This window comes from Sander vitreus, chromosome 14, assembly GCF_031162955.1.
Source record: "Sander vitreus isolate 19-12246 chromosome 14, sanVit1, whole genome shotgun sequence".
NCBI classification, from domain to species: Eukaryota; Metazoa; Chordata; class Actinopteri; order Perciformes; family Percidae; genus Sander; species Sander vitreus.
Window position 1 is genome coordinate 4817991 of NC_135868.1, and position 25373 is coordinate 4843363.

Below are 25373 nucleotides of genomic sequence, written 5' to 3' on the forward strand. Positions count from 1 at the left end.
AGTCATCCCTCCGCCCACCCGCTTCTCCTCCCGTCCTCCCCTCTTTTCTTTCCTCCTCTCTCCTCTTTTTGATCTCCTTAAACCTCCCTCCTTCATCCACTCTGCTGCATCCCTCCTCCTACACACTTTGAGGATAAAGGATTTGTGTTTGTGTGTGTGTTGTCTTGTGGTGTGTAAGAGCTGTAACAGAGCCAATCTAATCCACCCCCCCTCCCAGATGTGTATTCCCTCCCTTTCTCTGCATACGTAGCCTAGCATGGTGACGCGCTCATTCGCATGTGCGCGTGATAGCGGGGAGGAGGCACGGCTGAGGGTGGCACCCCCATGGGCAGGGACTGGGGCGGGGGCCCGCTCGGGTGGGGGTGTGGCTGAGGGTGGCTGTGGGGCTGAGGGTGGCCGTGGGCATGGGATGCTCTGGGTAGGGTGGATGTGGCGGCCAGGTGGAGAGGGTGTGGGTAAGAGGAGGAGGTGGAGGACGAGGAGGCCGGCTGGAGCTGGTAGCTGGCCGCCGATGAAGGCCCAGAGGAGGAGGGCGTCTGCTGGGAGCTGCTGCCCCCCTTGGGCTGTGCCTGCGAAGGCGGCGTCTGGTTGAGCTGGATGGAGATGTCGGAGGAGACGTCGGAGGCGCTGCGGCCCCGCTTCGGCGGAGGCCAGGAGTCTGGGTGGAGGAACTGGCCGCTGTAGTCGCTGCATTCGGACATGCGAGGGCGGTAGAGGGCGGGATGAGGCCGGTACAGCTCCTCCTCAGCGTAACGCTTCATGAACAGGTAGACGGACATCACTCCTGCACCCTGGGACACGTTGATACATACAGCACAAAGACACAACGGTTAGTGCAATGTCTCTCTCAAGTTAAAGTTCTGTAGTGTGGAGTTAGCCTACTCTTTAATGAGAACTTAAATACCAGCTGAAAAGCAGTCCCTGCGTTCCAATATCCATACTACCATACTATTTAGTATGCCAGAAAAAGATTTAGTATGTCCCAATACATAACATGTCAAATGAAGTACGCCACAAATACCAGGACGTCCTAGTGCATCTGGTCAGATTTTGCAGTATGCAAGCTAGCATGCTTTCCTGGCTATTCTGACCCAATTCAATTCGTCCAGTCACAACAGAAGTTATCTCAGGACACTTTACAGATATCTATAATTGACAGAGACCCAACAAATCCATCAAAGAGCAGGCATTTGGTGCGATGGTGGCAAGGAAAAACGTGTGTGTGTGTGTGTGTGTGTGTGTGAGAGAGAGAGAAAGAGAGATAAATAGTGTGTTTAAAATGAACCTGACTCTTTGTGGGTGGCCTCCTGCCTCGACTGATTGGGGAGAGAGAGAGAGAGAGAGAGAGAGAGAGAGACCCTCAATCCTTTGCGCAGCATATACGAGCAAGAGGGTCAACGTTCAAGGTGCAGTGTTATGAAGTTTGTAGTAGTACCTCAATTGTATGCATACGGCACGCAATAGTACGCACTTTGTAAGGGCAGCTGCAATACGACTAAAAGTAAAAAAAAAAGAAAAAAGGATGGGATTTGGAACTCAGCCTGTGTTTCTCTGCCCTTTGTGTTAGAAAGCCTGTTGCACCTCTGACTAACCCATCCCTGAATGTAACATCATGGTGCACTGACACACCCTGCAGTACACTGCAGCAAGGTGAGAAGTTGACCACTGCCTGTGAAAACAATTGTATAGTGTCAGTGGGGGCTCTGGAGGGAACATTCTAAAGTCCGATGATGTCATCAGGGTTATCTCAGATCAGGCTTGGACACTTTAAGTTAATACCAGACAGCCTGTAGTAAAAAATTGGGGCATTATGTTTGAAAGATTTGGGCATTTACCAAGAAGATGCTAATGAGGTACATTATGGGAAATGTAGGATCCTGAAAAGGGACTAAATATCAGGATGACTGGGCATCGGCTGCATCGATTGTGACCATTCTTTTCCTAACTTGTCACTTCCTAATCCACCAACTTTGTGCAAGTGCAATACTTATATATCTAAAAAAATAAATGTTGAAGTCCGGGGGAAAGTCTGGGTTCTTGTGTGTGCTTTCTAGTTTTTATTTCTGATTTAATGTTTCCTTTTATGCACTGAATGGGTATCTATTTGGCTGCATTCCTCTTGTATTTTATTACTCACTCCTGTAGGCACTTCATATTTCTTCATAATATGCTTTTATTTTGTTTTATGTTTTGTTATTATGTATATTGACAGCATATTGAGAAGCAGCATGGGTGGATAATCAAGGCAAATTACCCACTAGGGACTGTAAAGTTATACAATAATGTACATGTTTTCAAATCAAATAAATATTTCGACCCCTATTATCTACCGGCGGCAATTTGGTTTGTTATTGGCCATTTTATAAACAACTCTGCTTATGTAGTTTGTGACGGAAAGTCATGCAAATGAAGTGGCTCTGATAGATAAATAGATACATCAAACAGTCAGTACTCAGAGTGTCTGTAGGGGAACAGAAATGGAGAGATAGAAGAGACCGCTGTCTGTTTCCATCAAGGAAAACTCAACATGAGCGAATCCAAAAGTGACGCAGACCTCTCAGCAAATTCCCTGATGCAAAACGTTTCTCTAAAACATCAGAATCAGCCTCCCTAAACTGCAACACACTGCCATCAGGAGGGGAGAAAATGAAATAAATCCATAATCATTTTGCAGAGAGTTGGTGCGGTGGAATGTGCCATTATCCAAAATGTATTCATGTTTTTCACCGGGGCATCCGCTGAGCATTCACAGCTCATTCACTATTCATTCAACATGAATGACAACATCATCCCTACAACCGCCATGAAACTTTAGATGCTGATGAATGTGCTTGTGTGTGTGTCTGTGTGTGTGTGTGTGTGTGTGTGTGTGTTTATATGTGTGTGTGAGTGCGTGTGTGTGTGTGTGAGAGAGAGAAAGAGAGATAGTGTGTTTAAAATGAGTTTGTGGAAAAATTGCATGTTTTGCAGCTTCAGTACAAATTAGAAGAAGAGGAGTGCAGGAAAAAACGAGATAAGAGAAGACAAGAGAGGACATAAAGGAAACAAAGGGAAGAGAATAGGAAAGGAAGGGAGAAAGGATGAAATTAATGAAACGTTAATAGAATATTAGAGAGGGGAGGATGAGACTTGAGCGAGGCATGGAGGAAGGAGAGAAAGTGCATTTGGAGAAGAGATAAGGACATAAGAAATGGAGAGCAGAGAGCTGGAGTTAAGACAAAAGGACAGAAGCCAAGAGAAGAGAGAGAGAGAGATGGAGAAGATATGAGAATAAAAAGGGCTAAAAAGAAGAAAGGATTAGTGGACGGAACATAAAAGACGACGAAGAGAAAACATAAATATAGATGACAAAGAAAAAGAGGCAGGAAGAGGAGAGAAGAGAGGGAAGGAGAGAGAGAAAGAAAGAGAGAACATAGAAGAGGAAATGGATATGGCGGATGGGCACAAAAGAAGATCTAGATATGGAAGATGAGAAGGGAAGAGGAAAACAAGATACTAGAAGGAAAAGATAAAACCAGGGTAAAGGAGAACAGAGGGTTATAAAAAAGGGGGAAAAAAGAAGCAAAAATGAAGGACAGAAAGACGTAAGTTGAGTGATAATGTTAAGAATCGTAAAAATGGAAGCAGGTGTTAAAAAAGAAAAAGAGGAAAATGGAAGTAGACAGGAGATAATATAGGAGAGGAAGAAGAAAGAAGAGGAGGGAAAACAGGATTAGAGAGGAGAGGAGAGATGCTACAAGATGAAGGGAGAGAGGAGAGGAGGGAACGGGAAACAAAACAGAAAAAAAGAGAGACAAAGAGGAGATAAGATGAAAAGACAGAAGGCAAGAGGAGAGGGAACAAGATAAAAGAAGAAGGAGAGGGGAAGGGACAACAGAGGATTAAAGAACTGAAGATAAAAGAAAAAAGAGAAATCATAAAAGTAGAGGACAAACTGTACAGAGAGAGAGAGAGAGAGAGAGAGAGAGAGAGAGAGGCGCAGCGAAGAAGACACTGGAGGAGGAAAAGGAGGAGAAAAGCGAGGAGCGAGAAAAGGATGAGGAATGAAGCATAGAGAAGAAGGAGCAGCAGAGAGCCCCACCCCCCCAGTGAGGAAAATTAAGATGCATATGAAGCTGTGCTGCGACAGAGCTGCTGCCCTCAAGTATTCAAGCTATTAACATTTATGAATATTGATGCAGGCAGTGTGACGGGCTCCTACGCACGCACTTTTTAAATGTGTGTGTGTGTGTGTGTGTGTGTAGCTGAAAAAGTCTGTATTTCAGCAAGCAATGTGTGTGTCTGTGTTTGTGCACAAGTGTGTTTAGCTAAGCGGAGGTTGGTCGACATCCAAAGTCAGATTCCAAACAATGTGTGTGTGTGTGTGTGTGTGTGTGTGTGTGTGTGTGTGTGTGTCTGTCTCTGTTGTTGGTTGCATAGTGTCAGTAAATGTTAAGCATCAGTACACATTAATGTGCATTTCCACATGCTCATGTGTTTGTGTGCTTGCAGTACACCAAAATGTTTATGCATGACTACATCTGAGTGTATGTTTTTAAATATATATATATATGTGTGTGTGTGTGTGTGTGTGTGTGTATGTGTATTGTTCTTCGATTACCTCTTTCAGTAGGAAGGAGGAGGCGGCGAAGGCGAAGGACCAGCCGTAGCGGTAGTGGAAGAACGCCTCTGGCTCTCTAGGTCGGTTCATCACCTCGTCATTAATGCTGGAGATATACAAAACCAGACCAACCACCAGGCTGAGACCTGCAGACACACAAACACACAAACAGGTAGGTATTCATACTGTCATTACTACACATACAGGGTTTCACAGTGATATACTACACCCTCAAGGGGTTCCTCTCTCCCATTTGAGTATCAAAGCTTCAACACTTACAAAAGGTGGCTTTCAAATGTTGACAAGAAGCTCTGTCCATGGTGCTGATCCTACTGACATTTTCACTGGTACTCCTGCCAGCAGGTACTCCCTCACTGACATGACACTTAATAAGCCACTGTTAATGGTATTATTTACACCTGCTTTTGACAAGTCAATGCCAAGTTTACAGGAGATAAATGTGCCGTTTACAGAGTTCAAGAGACTTGTTTTTGAAATGTTGTCATTAAGACAATTCTGTCTCTTATATACATCATCTAATCGATTGATTGTCTTTCTTTGCAAGGCAACCACATGCTCTGGTCAGCTTAGCATCACCGTCTTATTGTTAACATACCGAATTTAAATGTTAGCTAACAGCCATATATATCTGTTGTGTCAACCACCTTTTCTGTGTACAACTCTGTGTGGTTTTGGGTTGACAAGTGAATGTAGTTTGAATGTGTGTTCATTAAAAGTGTGTCGCAGGTGCATTGTCTGGAGTGAAAGATGTTTAATGCTCAAGACAAAAACAGATAAGGCCACTGGAGAAGCCACGCCAGGTTGAAGAAGAAGAGAATGAAAGATCATGATAGAAGTTCTTTTTGTTACTTCCATCCCTCACAAATATTACAAACTATGAATAACTAGAAAAGCAGGAGGTGAAAGGCTAATGTTGCATTACCCTTGTTACCCTGTAATACTAATCCTATTTGAATGGGCCTTTAGTCTCTTTGTATGTGTGTGTGTGTGTGTGTGTGTGTGTGTGTGTGTGTGTGTGTGTGTGTGTGTGTGTGTGCTCTGTAGCTGGAATAGCTAATGGTAACGTGTCCTTGTTGAACTGTAAATAGGCTGAGAAAACCCCAACAACAGGCTGTGCTGTGGTACAGAGATAAACAAGGACACACATACACACACACACACACACACGCACACACACGCACACACGCACACGTACACACACACTAAATCCTCATTAGGAGTGTGTGCGTGCTTCCTCCCCTGTCGACAGACCAAACACTGCAGCTGACCTCCAAAATCCTCCAGCAGTGAAACTCTGACACACTAAACACAGCGAAGATGCTTTGCTTTAAAAATCACCTTACAGCTCTTTTTCTCCCCTCAAAACATACATCACTGATACGTTATTATGCAGCACTACGTTAAATAGGAATGAAATAAAGCCAACATGGACTGTCATTTGAAAATATCTTAAGCCGGATTTCGGCTTTTGCTTCAGGGTGTTGCAGAGGCTCAGTGGCTCTGCAGAGCTGATGTGCTCCTCCTCAAAAATGTCAGGGACATGTTAACCACTACAACAGTGATTGGTCAGCCTGTGCTTCTTTTGGACTGTACTGTACTGTACCAAATTATCTCTTTATGCATTGCTCTGGAACAAATTTGGGCCTCACTACACAGAAAGCAGAGCTTGTTCTTAACATTTTGATATGAAACACACGGGGATCAGTTATATGCAAATACCCTTAAAAGGTCAATTTAAAAGGAAATGTAGAATGCCCTCAGACCTCAGACGGTTAAGTCACTATACTGAATGTAGGTAGGTTGTTACAGTAGCTGTAGGAAGAAGACATCTCCATTCTTAGTCCCACCTTCAAAACTCTGCACCTACAATATTTGAATGTGAACAGATCTTTAGAGGTCTGGAACCAGGCTAGTGTTGTGATGAGCCAATTTAGAATCCATCCATCCATCTTCTTCAAGATGGATGGATGGGTAATATAGGTCAAATTGAGCAACAGAACTATAAATCAACTCATAGGCTGGTTGCCTATACATGGGAGTAGAAACATAAATCTGGCTTTAATATGTACCACTTTAAAGAGTGACACATGCTTCTAGAAAATATTTGATGACTCAAAATTAAGTCATAGTTTTTTTTTTTTTTAAATAGAGCATCTGAATAATTATATCTGTTCTGTGGCATCATCAGGTCTGGATTACCAACTGGGCAACCAACCATACAGTAGCTCAACACCAGCTGAAATGATACAGACGTTGAGGTGGGCTTGGCATTATCACCTAATCTGGGGTAAGGGTGGGATGTTAGGGTTAGGGGTTAACGGTTAACCGGTATTCTGCGATATATTGCAATTTATACCTTTTTTCCAACTTCATCGTATGTCCCCAAAGGAAAACTTTGTCAACATCTATATTTCAACTAAAAAGAGTTTCTCTCTTTAACAAAAAAACTCAACTGCACCATCTTGTGGACTGAAAAAGCAATTGACTTTATTATTCTAGTACCAAAAAAATGAAATTCTCATGTGCAATTTATATAATAAAAGATTGATACTTGGCATCTGTGTATCGATACAGTATTGCCACGAAAAATATCGCACATATATTTTTACTCTGTGCAGAAGTCTAGTTTTCTCTCAGACCAAAGATTCACATATTATTATAGAATCTTTGCCCAATCTCGCCAAAACTAAAGTGCCTACCACAGCTGTAAGACCACATTTAAGTGGTGCATATTCCCATATGAATGTGTGTTTAGTAAAATGGCTGGCATCTGGACTCTAGGAAAAATAAAGTTAAAATAGTACTGTGTGCACTGTACTTGATGGGCACTAGAAGTAGTGAGCAGAGAATTGAAGTACTGGGGTCAATAAAATGTTGTGTTTTTCTGGCCATGGCTGTCAGGTAATGTTTTACCTGTTTGGTACTGTATGTTGTGGGATTCAGAACCTACACACATCAGTAAAGTGAGATACATAAACTGATTTGTTTTTAATCACGCTTTAGACATGACATCTTAATACAAACATGCACAAACGGCTCAATGGTGTTTTTTGCCCCCAACGGCTTCTTCCAGGCAGCGCTGCGACCGCTGCCTCCAAGGCACCTAACCCTAACCCTAACCATAACCAGTGCCTAATCCTAGTGCCTTCCATGCAGTGCTGCCTGGAAGGAGCCGTTGGGGGCAAAAAACACAGATGAACGCACAAACGCTCCATGATCTTGCCTTCAGTCGAACATCACCTACAACAACGTAGAAAAAACAAGTGCGGCTGTAACAAACAGAGAATCTTCATCTGAAAACAGATTAGCAGAGCGCCATCTCGTTCCTGGTTGGCGATACATGTTCGACAGTGATTGTTTGGAGTCGCAGCTGAGCTGTGTAAAATGGGACGAATCAAAGCCGGAGACACATAAAGACTTAAGGAGGCACGCAGAAGATTTCTTTGGATATAAGTAAACAAACATGTCCTGTCAGTTAAGATGTCTGGGGGAAACCAGGCATAGGAAGGGTGGAACACTGAGGCTGTAGTTACAGCAATAATGTGATGTTTAAATATGGACACATTTCTGTTTTACTGCTCTCTACAGACAATATGATTCATCGAAAAACACTGAACATATTCCGCAGATAGTCCTTTACAAATAAGATTTCAGATTACTTGGAACATTTTTTAATCTTTTGCACTGGAAGTAATGGGATTTAAGACTCTGGAATAACAAAGGAAGATGAAGAAATGGAACAGCTCCCAGCCGCTCCACAAGTAACCACTGGAACCATCATTTAGCAATTAAAAATGTACTTAAAATCCTCTTTTAGGTTTTTTTTTTTCTTTGGGTGCCTTTTGTTTTAAATTTGTCAAATGTCACTGTGTGCACTTCACATCATTTAGATTTTATATGTCCTTTAAAATGGACTTATCCTGCACTACAGTACATGTAATTCTTAACACTATTTAATATCTAAACTTTTTTTTGAAGGAGAAACAATGTATTAAATTGTGTTACTATGATTGGCTCTATAAAATAGGCAAAAAAAGAAAATATAAGGACATGATTTTTCACATCGTGTTTGATTGACGGGTGATCTCTGGAGAGTTGGGTGCACAAAAATGAAGACTGGAAACAAAGTCTCTATTGTATATCTACTCAAATTCAATGTTATCAGTCGCTTCCATTATTCTAAATATGGAGAATAAGTCAAACTGGTGGATTTCATTTTTGGAAAAGGGGAGAGAAAAAGGAGAGAGTTGTAAGTCCCTTTGTTGGCCGACAGATGGCAGCGTTGTTGCTGAATGCTCGGCTCAGCTCTCTTAAGTGGGCCCCAGCTGTGTATGCACGTACGCCATAGACTGGTAAAACTAGACGTGCACACTCACACACATTCACAGAGGGAGACGCAAAAAAAGAGACAGAATTGGAGGAGAGAATTGACTGGAGGAAGGACAGACATGATAAAACAGCTGGTCCACAGCTACCATGTTGTAACCTTGGGGTGGACTGTGACTGATGGACAGTTTTCATGACAAAAATACACACTTGCTGACAGAGACAGACAGTTTTTGCTGCAAAATCATTCTAGAATACCACTGATTCCTGGGTTTTTCCTCCACTGCTGTGTTTGAAATAATTGCAGCACTGTCTTTGAAAATTGTTCATCTTTTATGGCAAACAACAAGACAAAAACACAAGTAAGGAAAAGAAATCCAGCTTGAGTTTTGTCATTTTGCTGTTTCAGAGTTGAGAATGGCAGCCATCGATTCTGGGCTCAATTATAATTTTTTTGTGCTGTGAACAATCAGACAGAAATAACTGAGTATATCTGACAGCAAAATGCTTTTCAAAATGTTTTTCATTCTTCTCAGAAAGTGCTCAGCAATTCTGTTGAAATTACTTCCATAATCACAAAAATGCAGGTTTGTTCTCTAATTCTGTTTTTGTCTTTTCTCTAAACAATAAGAGTTTATGTTCTAACATCCTGGTAAGATTCTGTTGCAAGACTTTGTTGTTGTGTTTTTCTCTGTGTGCTGTCAAATTTCTAACTTTTGCCACACTAACACTTTTGCCATTTTCAATACGCTATTCAAATATGAATACAAATTTCATGTCACATGTAAAGATAACACATTACATGTGAAATGTCTAAAACCCACCTACTGCAGCCTGCAGTACACTGTCTACATGTAAAATGATGTATCAAATGTAAAGTGTAATATTACGTGTGCAATCAATGTTTACACATGTAAAAATATCCAAAAATCTCATGTTCCTATATGTCAATTTTTCACAGTGTATGTATACTTTTTCACATTTAATAAAATAAATAATATAACGAATATAATACCAATAGACTGTATGAACTAAAATATATAACACAATAAATAATTATGATTTTGTTGTGCTTTTGTTCCTATCCAAAAGTGCTTTTTCTGTATTTTTCTGAACACATACATTGATCTGATGTATGTGCATGTCTGTGAGTTTGTCCATCTATATGCACGCATGTGTTTTTCTCTATCTTGGCTCGGTGACATTCCCATGACATCATGGTTGCCCCGTCCGTCCAAGTGTCCAGTCAGCACTCCGCCATGCTAAGCTAGCATCTGTGAGGTAAAGCTCACTCGTGCAAAAACAAAAAAGGGCTGAAACAGGAAGGTGATGTCATCCTGTCTGCTCAGAGAGAGAAAAAAAAAACCCTCAACAACCACTTCATCAGCTGAACGCTCGACCCTGCTCTCGAGGTAACCGAGCACAAACGTCAGCCAGCTGTCCCTGAGCGACACAAGGAAGTGAGCTCACCCTGTTGGCTTTCAGTGACTCTCCTTACTAAAACACGACTCTGATGCAAATGCAACAGAAGGCTCAGTGAAAGATTTCACTGGTCGCCGACATGAGTCATGACAAGAGAGGACTTTGTTTAGTTAAATGATAATCCTCAGTGAGACAAGATGGATTACAGGCGCAAACTTTGTTCTGAGAGAGAACATTTTCTTTGTCTTTTTCGCTTAATTCGAGGCACACCAGGGCCCCGTTCAGCCCCGACAAAACTGGTGCGTTGAACATCCTGTTGTGTGCGCATGCGCTCTGCCTTTTTATTATAGCGTGCTCCATTTGTACTCGGAAGTCGGATTTTCCATGGTCAAAGTCGAAAACACGCCCCCTGACCCTGCATTTCTCAGGTCGGAACTCAACCTCCGAGTACCCTGAGCTAAAAATCCAACATGGCTGCGTGCATCGACAGCAGTGAAAGCTGTAGTTACATACAGTTATAAGCACTTCTGTTAGGGCCTGGCAATATATCAATACAAATCGATATCGTGATATGAGACTAGATATCGTCTTAGATTTTGGATATCGTAATATCTTGATATGACATAAGTGGTGTCTTTTCCTGGTTTTAAAGGCTGTATTACAGTAAAGTGATGTCATTTTCTAAATTTACCAGACTGTTGTAGCTGTGTTATTATTTGCCTTTACCCACTTAGTCATTATATCCACATTACTGATGATTATTCATCACAAATCTCATTGTCAAAGTATTTTGTGAAAGCACCAATAGTCAACCCTACAATATCGCCGCAATATCATTATCGAGGTATTTAGTGAAAAATATCGTGATATCTGATTTTCTTTTTAAGATCATTTTTTGGGGCATTTTTAGGCCTTTATTTATAGAGGACAGCTGGATTCATGAAAGGGGAGAGAGAGGGGGAATGACATGCAGCAAAGGGCCGCAGGTCGGAGTTGAACCTGCGGCCGCTGCGCCAAGGAATAAACCTCTATATATGGGCGCGCGCTCTACAAAGTGAGCTACCCAGGCCCCCGATATCAGACTTTCTCCATATCGCCCAGCCCTATCTTCTGTCTTATTTGTGTCTCACTAGATCAGTCAACAGCGCTGTCCATCTTCTAACTGTGGACATGTTGTTAGTCTGTTTGTATGCACAAGAGCTAATGAAATCAATGAAAATCCGACTTGTAAATGGAAGGCATTCAACTCGGGTGTGACATTATTCCCAGCTTCAGCTCACGAGTTCTGAGGTAAATGGAATGCACTATTACTACGAGTTTAGATACACGTCTCTGCTGATTGGGTATCACCTGTGACAAAGCCAATAAACGAGACACACACCCACCAAACGAGAGAAAACATATCTCAAAGCCCACTGTTTCACACCGCTCCGAGGAAACGTGTCGTTCAACACGGAAACCGTAGCAAAACGGTGCACACCGTATTGAGATTGAAAGTCACATAACTTTATACATTTTAATTGTTGGGAACACACTTCAGGAACTGTGAAATTACAACCCGTCATAAAAAGACTAAAATCACATTGTCTCCTATCCTTTAGTAAACTGATGGAGTACAGGGTGGACCCATTCTGACAGTGATAGTGAACGCAAACTGCACCTAAAATCTATCAACCACTCACCCCCTGTAGGCTTGAAAGTTGGCTGTTGGACGTTTGCAGCTTGCTTCTCTATTAAACAGTGGCTATAGCAAACTTGAATTCATGACAGTTACAACTAACCCTAACCCTAACCCCAACCTAACCCTAACCCTAACCCCACACACCCTGCTAAATGGAAAAGACTAAGATCTATTAAATCCAAAACATCTAGCTTTCTTAACAGCACCTACTGCAGAACCATGCAGCTACTCAACAGATCCTCACACACTACGACAGGACCTCATGGATATAATGCGCTGACACTTTATAACTCTTGACTACCCTGATTGTAGGGTGCCCTTCAGCACTGGAACTTTACTTTTTTAAACATATTTATCTATTTTATTATGGGTTGAATGTTAAGCATTTATGCGGGGGAGGCACAGGGGAGTGGGTTGTTGTGTCTATATGTGTCTTTATGTGTTTTTAACGGGTATTGTCAGTCCTGCTATGAATGCTTTCTGTTGTTTTTTTGTATTGAGCACACTGCACCAAATTCCTAGCAACTTACATAGTTGCTTGAAAGGGATTTTTCCTTCAGACACTTCATTGGAATCAACGGACCAACCCAAAACATGAAATGTTTGACACTTATGGTCATATTGTGTTATTTTGATGGATTTAATACACTGAAATGTGAGTCTGTCTTTTTTTTAATATGGAGTGCCATGTGGGCCTATGAAAGGGAAAGTGTGATCAAACATTTCATCCAGTAACTTTCCACTCAGCACTTGAGGCTTTCAGCTACGTGGCTGGAATAAAATGGGACTGCACTGAAGGTTGGTGTCCAGCCCACTTACTGCAGTGAGTTAATGTGAGATTTTTGGCTCAGACCAAAACGGTGTCATTCTGGAGAAAACCAACCTCCTCATTACCAACTTTCTGATTGAAACTACACAACGTAGCCTTCCAGACTATTTGGTTTAACTATTAACTTTTTTACCAAAACATCAAATCACTGCTGTCCTGCAGCTTCCTCAGCAGAGAGCAATTATTTGGAATTAAATCCCATTCGCTGTTCAGCCAGCAGCGAGAGCAAGGTAAGGTCTGACAAGCTGTCAACTGGGGAAAGGAAATGAGAGCCGCAGAGTGAGTCGCCCATCCACTGAGCTGTCTTTTTTTTTATCATTAACCTTAAAGAATGTTGACTCTTAACAAGCTGGCTCCTCTTCTTCTGCTCTGCTGCTTCTTAAACATCTTATTTAAGCCGACGGGTGAGGGAGGGGTTCAACACTTCAAACAGGTCTTATACTATATATTATATCATACCGCTGCCTTTTTGGCTGTTTCTGCAGTCCTGAGGCTTTGTCACAGGTCCTGCTGCCATAATTTTCACAATAAAAAAATTACATATATTAATCTGATCTGATCTTTCAACTGAAGAACGTGCGACTGAGAGGAGGTTGGGTTGGACATACAAAGTACAGGCCAGAGTCTGTATCCCACAAAGAGTTAAGGTTAGGGAAAGGTTGTTGTTTTGTGAAAACACTTGCTATGTTTTCATCTGCTTGTCAATCTAATTATTTGAAGTTCGCTAAAAAAAACTCATGCGAATAAAGCCAGTGAAAGTGTGTTTCCATCCAAATGGCTTTAAAGCGAATAAAAACCTGTGTGTAAGGACGTCACATGCAGTTTGTGCGGTGAAACTGGTATATTGAGTAGATCCGAGACATTTTAAGGTGTTTCCATTCATTTTCGTACTGAGTCATTCAACATTCAAGCTAACATTTGCAAACAAAGTTTTCGAGGCAAAATGGATCGTGCCGTCTACCTACAAATGATTCATTTTGCGCAAAAGTGCTTATGTGCCAGCTGATAGCGACATATCAAGCCATAATAAGACAACGCTATCAAAGCATCGCTATGATCTAAAAAAGCGGTTATATTTTGCTTGTCTCGTCTGTCTTTGTTGACACCCGCCATTTCTGCAAAGACAGTGGAAATGACCTAAAACTTATTCTTTGTTTTATGGCGGCTTGCAACCATAAAATGACCTCAAAACGTAATTGCAATTCATTATTTATTCGGCAAATAACGTTTCCATCAGCGTTTATCGCGTAAGCCGTTTACAGACAAAGAGATTAAGAGAAAATCTGATGAGATCGAACGAACAAACTTTGTGTCGATATTCATGAAATTCAAATCGAAAAGGAATTTTTCATTCAATATTACTTAAAGCAACACTAAAGAACTTTTCCCGCTTCGGTTCCCCTACAGGTTGGAAGCGGACTTGTCCATTACATTATGCTAGTTTGCCAGATCGGGTTCACATAAAAACATGTGGAATGGAAAAAGTTAATTTAATTAAAATTAATTAAATTAAAATGAGATTCTCAGTCAACGTTGGCTAATTTTTCTACTTTAATGTCTAGGGGCCCTATTTTAACGATCTAAGCGCACGGCGTGAAGCGCATGGCGCACGTGCGTTTAGGGCGTGTCCAAATCCACTTCTGCTAGTTTGACGGCGGAAAAAAGGGTCCAAAAGGGTTATACTTAGTGTCTTAATTAATCATAGGTGTGTTTTGGGCGTAACATATAAACCATAGTGTGTGTCATCTCCCATTCCCTTTAAAAGCCAGGCACGTTTGTATCGTAATATTTTTATTTGAAATCTTCTGCATGTTTGTGTGCTGCAGCGCGTCCCTGTGTGTGTAACAAGCGTAGTGTGCGCACGCTGTGCACAAGGCGAGCATTTTACTAACTTGCTGTTAAAATAACAATGAAATGCTGCGCTATTGCCTTTAGACCAGGTTTTTGTTGGTCAATGGCGCGATCACTTCCCGCTGCCTCAAGATAGCAATACGCCAAGAAATCACCTGAACACACCTCCCTGTAAGACCAGCACGCCCATGGGCGCAAAGATGAGCGCAGGTGCATTTGCTATTTAAACGACGTGGGCGCTGGACGGGAAATTGACCACTGCGTCGGTCTTAAACTAGCAAAGACATTTGCTGTGCTGTGCTGCGCCGGGTGCAAGATAGGGCCCTAGATGTCTTTTGCTCTACAAATCATGAGCCTGCTTACGCTTACTTTTTTAAATCCACAGATTGTAGACTAAAGCCTCATTTATGGTTCTGCGTTGAATGGGTACGTGCGTAGTACGTGTTGATGCGAACCCTACGCCGTAGCCTAACGTGCACCTCCCCAGAAATGTAACTATGCGTCGTGGCGACGCAGACCACAACAACTGTGATTGGTCCGCTTGAGAGTGGCTTGGTAGCGTCGCATTTCCCCCTACTCATTTCCAGGTTCTCCTTCTTCGTGAACAACATGAAATCATGGAGAGGGTTAACCTTTCCTGCTATAGTTTTCATGGTCAGAAAGCACAGGGGAGACACTTTGTTTCTCTGTCTCCACCGCCGGAGTCGTTACTCGCGCCGAAGCTAATCCCTCTCTCCCTCTCACTCGCTCTACCACACTCTCCCCATCACACACACATGCCTCCTCTGCTACTCTGCTACGCTAGAACGACGCAGACACACCAGCCCACAAGAATAAATCCTCATAATGGCGTAGGCCACTTACGTAGGTTACAGCGTAAGCTCTGCGTAGAGGCAACGTACTACTATAAATCAGCCTTAACAGGACACTGTTTAGACCACAAATCCCGCTTTTCGGATTTTGCACTGATCCAATTACATTTTATTGCATTACAGTAGGATTACTGTAGCTGTTTGACTCACTACAATGTGCTACAAACTCACCTTTGCTCACATAGTATAGATTGTGTAGCTTTGATGTTTGTACTGGAGCAAATACATGTACATCTGTTCATCAAGGACAAAAAAAAGTGTTTGTTTTACTGCTGCACAAAAAAAATACTATTGCAAAATGGCAACAAACTCAAACCAGAAACTGTAACCTTAGCCATTCTTAAATCTCTGATACAACACTATTCCTAAAGCCTTAATATCTGTAGTAACGGGACGAGTTTTTAGTCTTTATGAGCATCGTGCCAAAGCCTGTAATTTAAAGCGAGGCAAGAAAATAGTGACCCGAGAGCAGCTGAGGAGCGTTGACGGACAAGTGAAATTACATGATCATAAAACTTTGAGAACGGCTGGGGGAAGATTGGCTAAAAGAGCAAAAAATATATTTCTCACAGTTGCATCTGTCCAATTAGTTGGATGGAGCTCACATGATTTTTCTTTTGCCATAAATTCACTGAGCAAGTCACATTTTGTATTCCTAGAAACTGTGTTTGTTCTCCACAGAGCTTCCATGCACAGATCCTCCGACCGCTGTGTACTGAGGTTTGTCTCCCAGGCTGCTTTGCGACGACTACAAGACACAGCAGAATAATGAGACAAACTGTAACAAGAAAAGCCTGGAGTCTTTATTTGTTCCACAAGAGTATAACAATTAGTGTTCTGTAAGATTTTGATTGTTTGCAAACCTTGTTTCCGGGCACTATGAACTGAGAATAATTCCACTTTATAAACGAGACTTACTGTGCAGGGGTGGATGATGTCTTTCATGACTTTAAACTTTGTAGTGTATGTTACCTGACAGTATGAAGAATATTCCGGAAACGAAGGCGAGGATGGTGCGCTGCGGTCGGATGTGTCCAATGTTGCTGATGATGAAGGCGGTGAAGACGAAGAGCAGGGAGACCATGGGGAAGGGAGTGGCAGTTCGGACCATTTCTGCAAAAACAGGGAGGATTGTGGGAGAGGGTAAGAGAAGGACGGACATGATTAAAAAAAAGATCACGCAGACTTTAGCAGGGAGGAAATCTTTATAAATTAAGACCTGAATTCACTTGAGTAAATGAATGACAGAATGCTGCAAGTTGTTTGGTGCCAATATCCAATTAAAAGTTTTATTCTGGCATGAGTTTTAACAATTTTATTGAAAGATGTTCCCACTTTTAAGAGTCAACTTTGTTCTTGTGAGTAAAAAAATCCAACAAACCTCAGTAAAGCATAAATCATTTAAAATCTTATCAACTTGTTTCTTGAGCTTTTTCTGCATTGAAACTGGTGAGACGTGATATGAAAACTATGAATATTAAATTCCTTTCATAATGATTGATTCTTCATGGTTTGTCATCCATTTGCAATGAAACCAGCCAACCAAGTAACATGTATGAAACTTTATTTCTTTAAAAATGAAGATTTTCATTAAAATGGCATCAATAATGTTATTTTGTTTAGTGGTAGGTTTCTTTTGTAATATAAACCATAGGGAATCTTCCCTCACAGCTTGCTAAGATCATTGCACGGTAAATCTAAAATTGGCAGTTTCAACTTTTTTTTCATTTGTATTTACTTTGTACACTAAAATCCTTGTTATTGCACATATTAGATGCTTTGGTTCCTACTCCAAACTTCAGAGTTTTGGTAACTTCAAGGCAGTGGAACAAGCTATAAACACAGCATTGACACATTATCAAATGTGTTTGCAAACATCTGCCCATTCACACATCCAGCAAAGAAAGAGCAATATTATCATTCACATGGAGTCCTGTTCCTAATCACCCCAGATGAATTTAAAGTGGCCATATTATGAAAAAAAAACACTTTTTCTGGGATTTATTTTGTGTCTCTGGTGCTTCCACATGCATACAAACTTGAAAAAAAAACGAAACATCCATGCTGTTTTGAGTGAGATACGGGTTTCTGGATGTGTCCTGCCTTCAGTCTCCGGGTGAGCTGGTTAAAATCGGCAGGGCCATATACGTCATCGGCCGAAACATTTGGTGTGTGCTAACCACTTTAGCTAATACCACATCAGCTAGCTGTTTCTCCAACTTCGGTCAGTACAAGACAGGATTACCCGGGAGACTTCTTCTAAATGAGGGCACACTTCCAACTTTGCGTTGAATACCTGTGTGCCAGTTTAGCTGGTGATCATGTTAACTGGTGATATTTGCATGAAATCAGTGAATATTCAACAAGGCCCTGCCTACTTTTTAAGAGCGTTCTGCTCTGCCTCCGCCCCTCGAGTGCCAGAGGTTCACATTTTCACAAAGTGTTTGCAAGTGAGACAAAATAATGGATACCACTGAAAACATCACCAGTTTATGTGTAATACATGTCCGTTTAAGCATTATCCACAAAAATACGACACATACTGTATGAATGGAAAAAAATAAAATGAAACAACGCACTAGAGATCTAGCTGGGATTTGAATGCTCTTAAAAAGTAGGCAGGGCCTTGTTGAATATTCACTGATTTCATGCAAATATCACCAGTTAACATGATCACCAGCTAAACTGGCACACCTGCAGACGAAGGACATGTAAGTAGTTCTATACAATTTATTCTATAGAACTCATGTGTGTTGTAGCAGTGTTTTGCCATTGAGAATGAGGTGGCTAACCGCTATCAGTGTTAGCTTCTAGCTAGTAGCCCAGTACCTAGCTACTGCGCATGTGTGACTCCCAACAAAGATGGGATAAAAGTGAGATGTCTCACTCTGTAGCTAAAACAGAGAGCTCAACACTCAGGGTGAAAAGAGGAGCTGCAGCAATGTGCAGTACAACAAAAATATGGTGTTTTTTGAAAATTAAACCTATTCTGGTACAACCTCAAAATACAATTATGAACCTGAAAATGAGCATAATATGGGCGCTTTAAGTACGGTTGTAATTCCCTTCTTTTAGCTCTGTTTTGGTGGTCCAACGACTCCTAAGAGAAATGTTTGGCTGCTAAATGCTTCTCTACGTTCACCAGCAAGTCGCACGCTTATTTCTTAGAGCTTTTATGCTTAAACAATGCTGAAGAAAACTGTGACATTGCCAGATGTAAAACCGAAACAATAAACTAAATAAAAACACTTTGTAGCGCTGAGGGGAACTGCAGAGTCGGGTGATAATTCTCTGTGGGTTCATCATCATCACATAAACAGTAAAAATAATGGACGTAACATCAGTGACGTCCCCCAATGGTTTGTGAACTACCATTTGAAAGCCTCAAGTTTGGCAATTTGGCCGTTGCCTTTGGTTTTTTGAAACTGGACATGGTCAGTTTTGGACGAGGAAGAGGGTGAATCTCTCATCATGCCAGTGTTGTTCATGGTTGCAATGGCGCTGTGCCAAGCTAAACGCTGAAGAGGGAAAAGGTGGGGTGGTGTCAACGTTTAAGACAAAAATATAGACAGCACCCAAAACAAGTTCACGGCTCTTTAAATGTACACTGTGCCATAGTTAGCATCACTAAGCCTCTGTCCTGATTGATAGGTCGGCGTGTAGCCACACCAAGCATGCCCTGCTTTATCGTCGATTATAAAATAAATAGGACCGGGCGCCTGGTTAGCTCACCTTGTAGAGCAGGCGCCCATATATAGAAGTTTACTCCTCGACGCAGCGGCCGCAGGTTTGACTCCGTCCTGCGGCCCTTTGCTGCATGTCATTACCCCCTCTCTCCCCTTTCATGTCTTCAGCTGTCCTATATAAATAAAGGCCTAAAATGCCCAAAAAATAATCTTAAGAAATAAAAATAAATAAATGGGACCATAATTTACAATGTGAACATCAGACTGTATTAAAGAAGACTTGAAACTAGCGAGTGAGGCCATAGATTAACTGAGGTAATACATCAAGTGAGAAGTAGGGTCATTTTCTCATAGACTTCTATTTGTAACCAGTGACGTTGCCCCCTGCTGGAAATTAAATAGAATGCAGCTTTAAGACACTTCCACATTGGCTAGACTTTTCAGACCCAGAAGCTCCATTACAGTCCACAGTTCATCACTATAAACTTTTGACATGACACATATTACTAATTGGATCAATTGTTAATATGAAAACATTGATCAGTGCAGCTTTAAAGTCAGACACATTATCTAATAACATGTTTGGTTTGTACTTTAAATTGTGAAGCATAACAAAACTAGCAACTGCCACTCGGCTAGCAACTGCCGCTCGAGTCACGGAGCTCTGCAGCCGGCGCCACGTGACCAGCCGGCAATCGCCTAGTTTGGTAGGATATCAAACGTATTGGTGTGCAGACATTTTCGTACTATTTCGTACGAACACGTTCATAAGAATGCGATGCACTGAGTGTTTGCTTTGTGGAACGTTTTGTGTGGACACACTGACTTATCCTTGTCTTATAATTCTAGCCATGAACGTACAAACACATTCTAGCATGTTTTGTTTTGCAAGGTGAGTGCATTTAAGTTTATTAGAACAAGAATTTGGAGAGGCTGAAACATCCCTGAGTGTTTTCCTGGCAAAGCGTAACCATGACATGAAAAATGTAGAAAATGCACTGTTAGAATAACAAAATATGTCCTTTCTGATGACATTATTGTTGTTTTCTTTTAAAGAAATTTTCTTTTCAAAATACCCCGGTTCATAGACATTTTTACTACTCATAACCCGAGATGTGTTGGAGCTCACTCAGGGTTATGTTAAGCGAGGCTGTGTATGATTTGTTCAGCAACTTCTCTACGGTGCTAACTGCAGTGTTATGACTTGTGCGTCTATGCCTGAGGACATTTATCTAGCATTAAACGGACCGAACACCTTCCCCCTGGTGTCTCCAACAACAGTGCATGCCATACTTCAAAGAGATGGAGCAAAGTGCAGCGGGCAGAGCACTTCACTTCAACTGTGAGCCAATTCACAGTGTCAACATCTTAAATCATTAAAACAGCTCAGAGACAAAATAGCTCTGTGGGGAACTTCAGCGAGCTCTCGACATTCATTTACTGTTTGATAAAAAAAAAAAAAAGTTCAGTATACACAATCTCTTTGAAATAATGATGGTTCTTCAAAGGTTCTCACTTTAATTTGTATGTCAGAAACAAAATGTTTTCTTTTCTTGTATTAATGGGTATCTTCAGTGTTTTTTGCTGTCCTAAGAAAACCCATGTATCCAAAATGTCAACTGTTCTTGACCTGAGACAAACCGCTTTCACTTCAGCATTGTTCTGATAATTCAGAGGGTTTCGGGGTAGTTTAAAAAGCAGAATCTAACCCAGAATAATTTTCTCAATCTTTCATCTTAAATTTGTCCAAAAATTTCTAAATCACCAAATTTGGAGATTTGTTTTCGCTGGACAGCAACGCCAGATTCTATCTTAATTATTGTGGAGTGGGCTGTGGAAGGTTTAGTGAGTTCTACTCTGAGTTTCTTCCACCTTTTCTGGGATTTTAAGTAACTCCTACTTGACTTGGAGTAGAATGATTGTTGGCAGGTGGAGACCGAGCCTGATTAGACAATCAATGACACCTGGTCTCTATTAGGTCTCACCTACCACATGTGAAGTTCAAACACACCTGGTTTGTTTGCTGTTTTTGTGTGTGTGTAAGTTTTTATAAAGCTTGTGTAAGGAATATACAGATGTTTTAAATTGCCACTAGTAAGCGACTGGAAAATCAATATTTTAAGTGTTCTTTCACACCGTTAGAGCATCACAGAGAGCAACCTGACCATGGATCTGTGCACAGATATAGTATGAAAGCATGTTAGCTGTGCTTTGAATCATGTTCTGTCTATCACATTTAGAAAGATTTAATCTCTATCTGATCTCTACAAGTTATACATCTTAGATGGATCTTCTTTGCAAATTAACGTTTGGTAACATTAATTAATTATATCAAATATATAACGAAATATCTTCTCTAAGCAAAATTAATTTTAAATCTATTTTGAAATGTAATAATAGGATGACAAGAGTAAAACTATTCCAATTGATTGTGATCTAATCTACGTGTGTGTGTGTGTGTGTGTGTGTGTGTGTGTGTGTGTGTGTGTGTGTGTGTGTGTGTGTGGATATGTGACTTACTGAGTATGTTGGCTGTATTTTCTGTCGTGATCTCTATCTCTGGCTCGGTAAAATACTCCGACGCCACACATCTGCCCTTCTCTGGTCCTGAGAGAGAGAGAAAAAGGAAACATTAAAAAAGAAACAATGATGAGAGGAGAGGAGAGATGAGAGGAAGGTTAAGTGGGAGGTAGATGGGTCTTATTTGGATCACAAATAATATTTGCATATGGAAATAAAACCAGAATAAACCAAACAAAAACAGAAGTTTCAAAACACCGAGAAAGGGCAGATGGAGAGGCCGTGACCGAGCGGCGGCGGAGAGAATAACAGAGACATCTCGGAAGGACGAATGAAAAGAGAGGTGAGGGGGGATAAGGAGCAAAAGAGATTAAGTAGAACAGAAAGAGAGACAGGGAGGCAGAGAATGGAAGTGAGAGAAAAAAGTGAATTAGAGGCAGAGACAGATGGAGGTCAGGAGGTTCAGGAGAAAACAAGGACTGAGCTGAGAGAGAGAGAGAGAGAGGAGCTGAATACAGACACTACAATTAACCTCAAACTGTAGGCGCGCACACACACACACACATATATATATATACACGAAAATATGTCAACAACATGATGCCTACATGCACAGACAAACAGGATTTATTTCCTCTCTTTCACTCTCTCTCACACACACACACACACACACACACACACACACGTTCTAAATGCCACCAGCGTTTTCCTCCCCTGACCTTTTGTACCAGGCGACAGACAACAGGGAAACACAAACATGGCTGCCTCCCAAGAGCAACACCATCATGATTTGAAACACAGAGACAGCCACTGCAATAAGGACAGCTTTTTGTATCTATCCCTGCTGTGTGTGTTTGTGTGTATGAATGAACACTCACTTTTCATTGGGGTCGCCATGATCTTTAAAAGCTAAATTTAACCGGACCTGCTTCACTGACTCTCTCATTGTTTATGTTTTGTCCACTGAAAATGTAAAAATAAAAGTTAAATTAAAACATAATCCTTGGCTGTACATCAGCCAAAATTAGATGTGATGTTCGGGACAGGGGTTATAATGGTCATCTATTGCCAGAGAATGAGAATTCATCAGCATGTGTGCACTGTTGAAAAGCAGTGGTGTGAACAGTGCTTTAATATAATAATTAAAAAAAACGACTCCATAGGTCGTTTGTCCAATCAGCAATTTCGACCCCATCTTTATGTTTTATTATTATTATTGTTATTAGGCGGCGGTTCCCTCTAGTAGCCATAGTTATTATGACGGGAGCAAAGCAGGAAGTATAAGAGCACCAAACTACGTGTAAGACACGGGAAACAAACAAGACTTTCACTCAAGAGACTAGGATTTGTGTCACGTTTAAAAAAAAGAAATGGCAAGTTTCTTTTACTTTACGGAACAAACGGATGTACTTCATGTCCTGTGTCACGTGCGTAACCCAATTCAAGTAATTAAAAAACAAATGCACTGATTTGGACCCAAACCACAACCTTTTGATTAACTTAACTAAGTAGTTTTGTTGCCTCAACCTAACCAAGTATTTAAATAGCTTAGTATTATATGGAAAAAAGTATGTATAAAGGCTTTAAGCCGCCCTACACGTTACTGTAGGCCTAATTTCATATGCAACTTCATTTTATACAATAAATGTAGTAGGAGGTCCCTGCTCGGTCTCTCTCAGATAAGGGGTCCTTGGTCTCGCTTTGCCAGACCATCCACACGCTACGGAGCGGAGGAGGGTCTGGCTAGTCCACACAGCATTCCGGAACGGGAGAAAAACGTGCTCTGGTTTATTGCCATTTCTTTAAACCAATCACAATTGTCGTGGGCGGCACTAAGCTCCGCACGGTGCCGGCACAAAATAGCCTCGTGAAGGACCTTGTTTTGGTGGAACATGTGTATGTTCAATGTGCGAGAGAAAACTCAGATTGGACAGATAGTCTAGCTAGCTGTCTGGATTTACCCTGCAGAGATCTGAGGAAGCAGTTAACCATAGTCCTCAGAAATCCACCGCAGACATACATCCAGCGGGATTTCCTGTGGCTCCGGAGCAATCCCGGAAACGGAACATCGAGGATATAGACTAAGGAATCCTTAAGAAACGTTGAAGATCCCCGGTTAAGAGGACTTGTTGGCTAACATGGAGGGGGCAGGGATTATGACCTAAACTGCAGACAGCCACCAGGGTGCGATCAACATGTTTTGGCTTTACTTTTTGATGCATCATAATATGTACATTTCTGCACCAATAAACAATTGTTTTAAATAAGCATTTGTAACGGTAAAGTAAAGATGAATTAAACGTGAGCATGCCTATGTTCCCATAGCCCTATGTTCACACATTTCTATGATTTTTTTTTCCACTGAAAATTAGGCCCTACGTTCCCACATTTCTACGATTTTTTTTCCCAAATTAGGCCCTATGTTCCCACAATTCCTTTTTCATAAATTTGTATCAGATTTTATCCCCCTTTCTCCCAATTTGGTAGCCAATTACACCCAACCTATTATCCAGTAGCAATGGACTACAGATGGAATGTAACCCTAACCCTAACATAGGGCCTAATTTTAAGAAAAATCTTAGAAATGTGGGAACATAGGGCTGACCCCAATTAAACATATAAAATGTACAAAACATAATTCAAAATGCAATGCAAAACACCCCAAACACAATCAGCAGATAGTGACATGAAATCACCAACCGGCCACAAAGCAGACCCTCCAGAGGCCGGAGTGCAGCGCCATCTTGACCTCCTGGGTCTGGTTCTGCTGCAGGATGATTCCCTCCTCCATCAGCAACCAGTAGTCTGTCGACACAGCGACGCCGACCAACAGCAAACCACAGGCCCCGAAAACCGACGAGAGCAGCGTCAGAGCCCTCGTACTGAACGAACTCATCTGTGGAGACAAAGACAGTACTGATCAGATGCCGAAGAGTGTTTGATGTGACCTAGTCATTGTTGCTGCCGTTCCATCCCTGCTGCCTGCCTCCAACGTTATGTCTTGTGTGTGCTTTCAATGTGGCCTCTGTGACTGTTGCCTTTTCCCTTGTCTCCTTTGTATAGTTTTTATTGCGTGAACTGCTTTGATGCTTCCAATTGTGTGCCTACATGCTTGTATGTCTTACTCCCTTTTAGGGATAGACCGATTATCGGCCCTGGCCAATTATCGGGCAGTTTTTGGCAGTTTGCAGATGATCTGTATCTGCATTTTATTTGCCGGATTACCGATAAAGTCTATTAATTAAAACGTGCGCTACTTTGGCTCCGCTACAGCTCTGTGTCTGTCCCTCTGCTTCGGTTTTACTCACCACTGAGTCTGAGTCCACAACACTATCTGACTATCTTTTACTGTGTATAATGTTGAAAATTCCTAATTCATTAAATAATTGCTTAAAGCATTTAAATAAAGTTTTGTGTTGGAGCTTGTAACATTCAACATTTTTTAATTTTGACTTAAGGATTTTCATTTTTACTGTAAATGCATATCGGTTCCAAATATCACTATCAGCCTTGAAAAACCAGTATCGGTCGATCTCTTTTGTTTAGGCCTGCTGTCAATATAGAT

General features: G+C 41.4%; 1 protein-coding gene across 3 annotated transcripts; it reads right to left on the reverse strand.

The window, feature by feature from the left end:
- Window positions 1-251: 251 nt before the first annotated feature.
- On the reverse strand, window positions 252-24704 carry cacng7a (calcium channel, voltage-dependent, gamma subunit 7a). 3 transcript variants are annotated; one of them, XM_078268092.1, is made up of 6 exons: window positions 24509-24704; window positions 21809-21895; window positions 16575-16715; window positions 4601-4746; window positions 578-791; window positions 252-319 (listed from the first exon to the last, which is right to left on the reverse strand). In XM_078268092.1, exons 1-6 carry the CDS (start codon window positions 24702-24704, stop codon window positions 252-254), a joined length of 852 nt encoding a protein of 283 aa, XP_078124218.1. The 3 variants fall into 3 exon arrangements, with proteins under 3 accessions (XP_078124218.1, XP_078124217.1, XP_078124216.1); XM_078268091.1 differs by having other exon boundaries at window positions 252-414; window positions 478-791; XM_078268090.1 differs by having other exon boundaries at window positions 252-791.
- Between the last annotated feature and the right edge of the window lie 669 nt (window positions 24705-25373).

Excerpts from the sequence above, each read along its gene's own strand:
- cacng7a (XM_078268090.1), bottom strand. The coding sequence starts at position 24,704 with ATGAGTTCGTTCAGTACGAGGGCTCTGACGCTGCTCTCGTCGGTTTTC. Across the intron at positions 16,716-21,808 it reads AAATACAGCCAACATACTCA|AAATGGTCCGAACTGCCACT; the intron begins GTAAGTCACATA and ends CTGTTTTTGCAG. Across the intron at positions 4,747-16,574 it reads AATATTCTTCATACTGTCAG|GTCTCAGCCTGGTGGTTGGT; the intron begins GTAACATACACT and ends GTGTGTCTGCAG.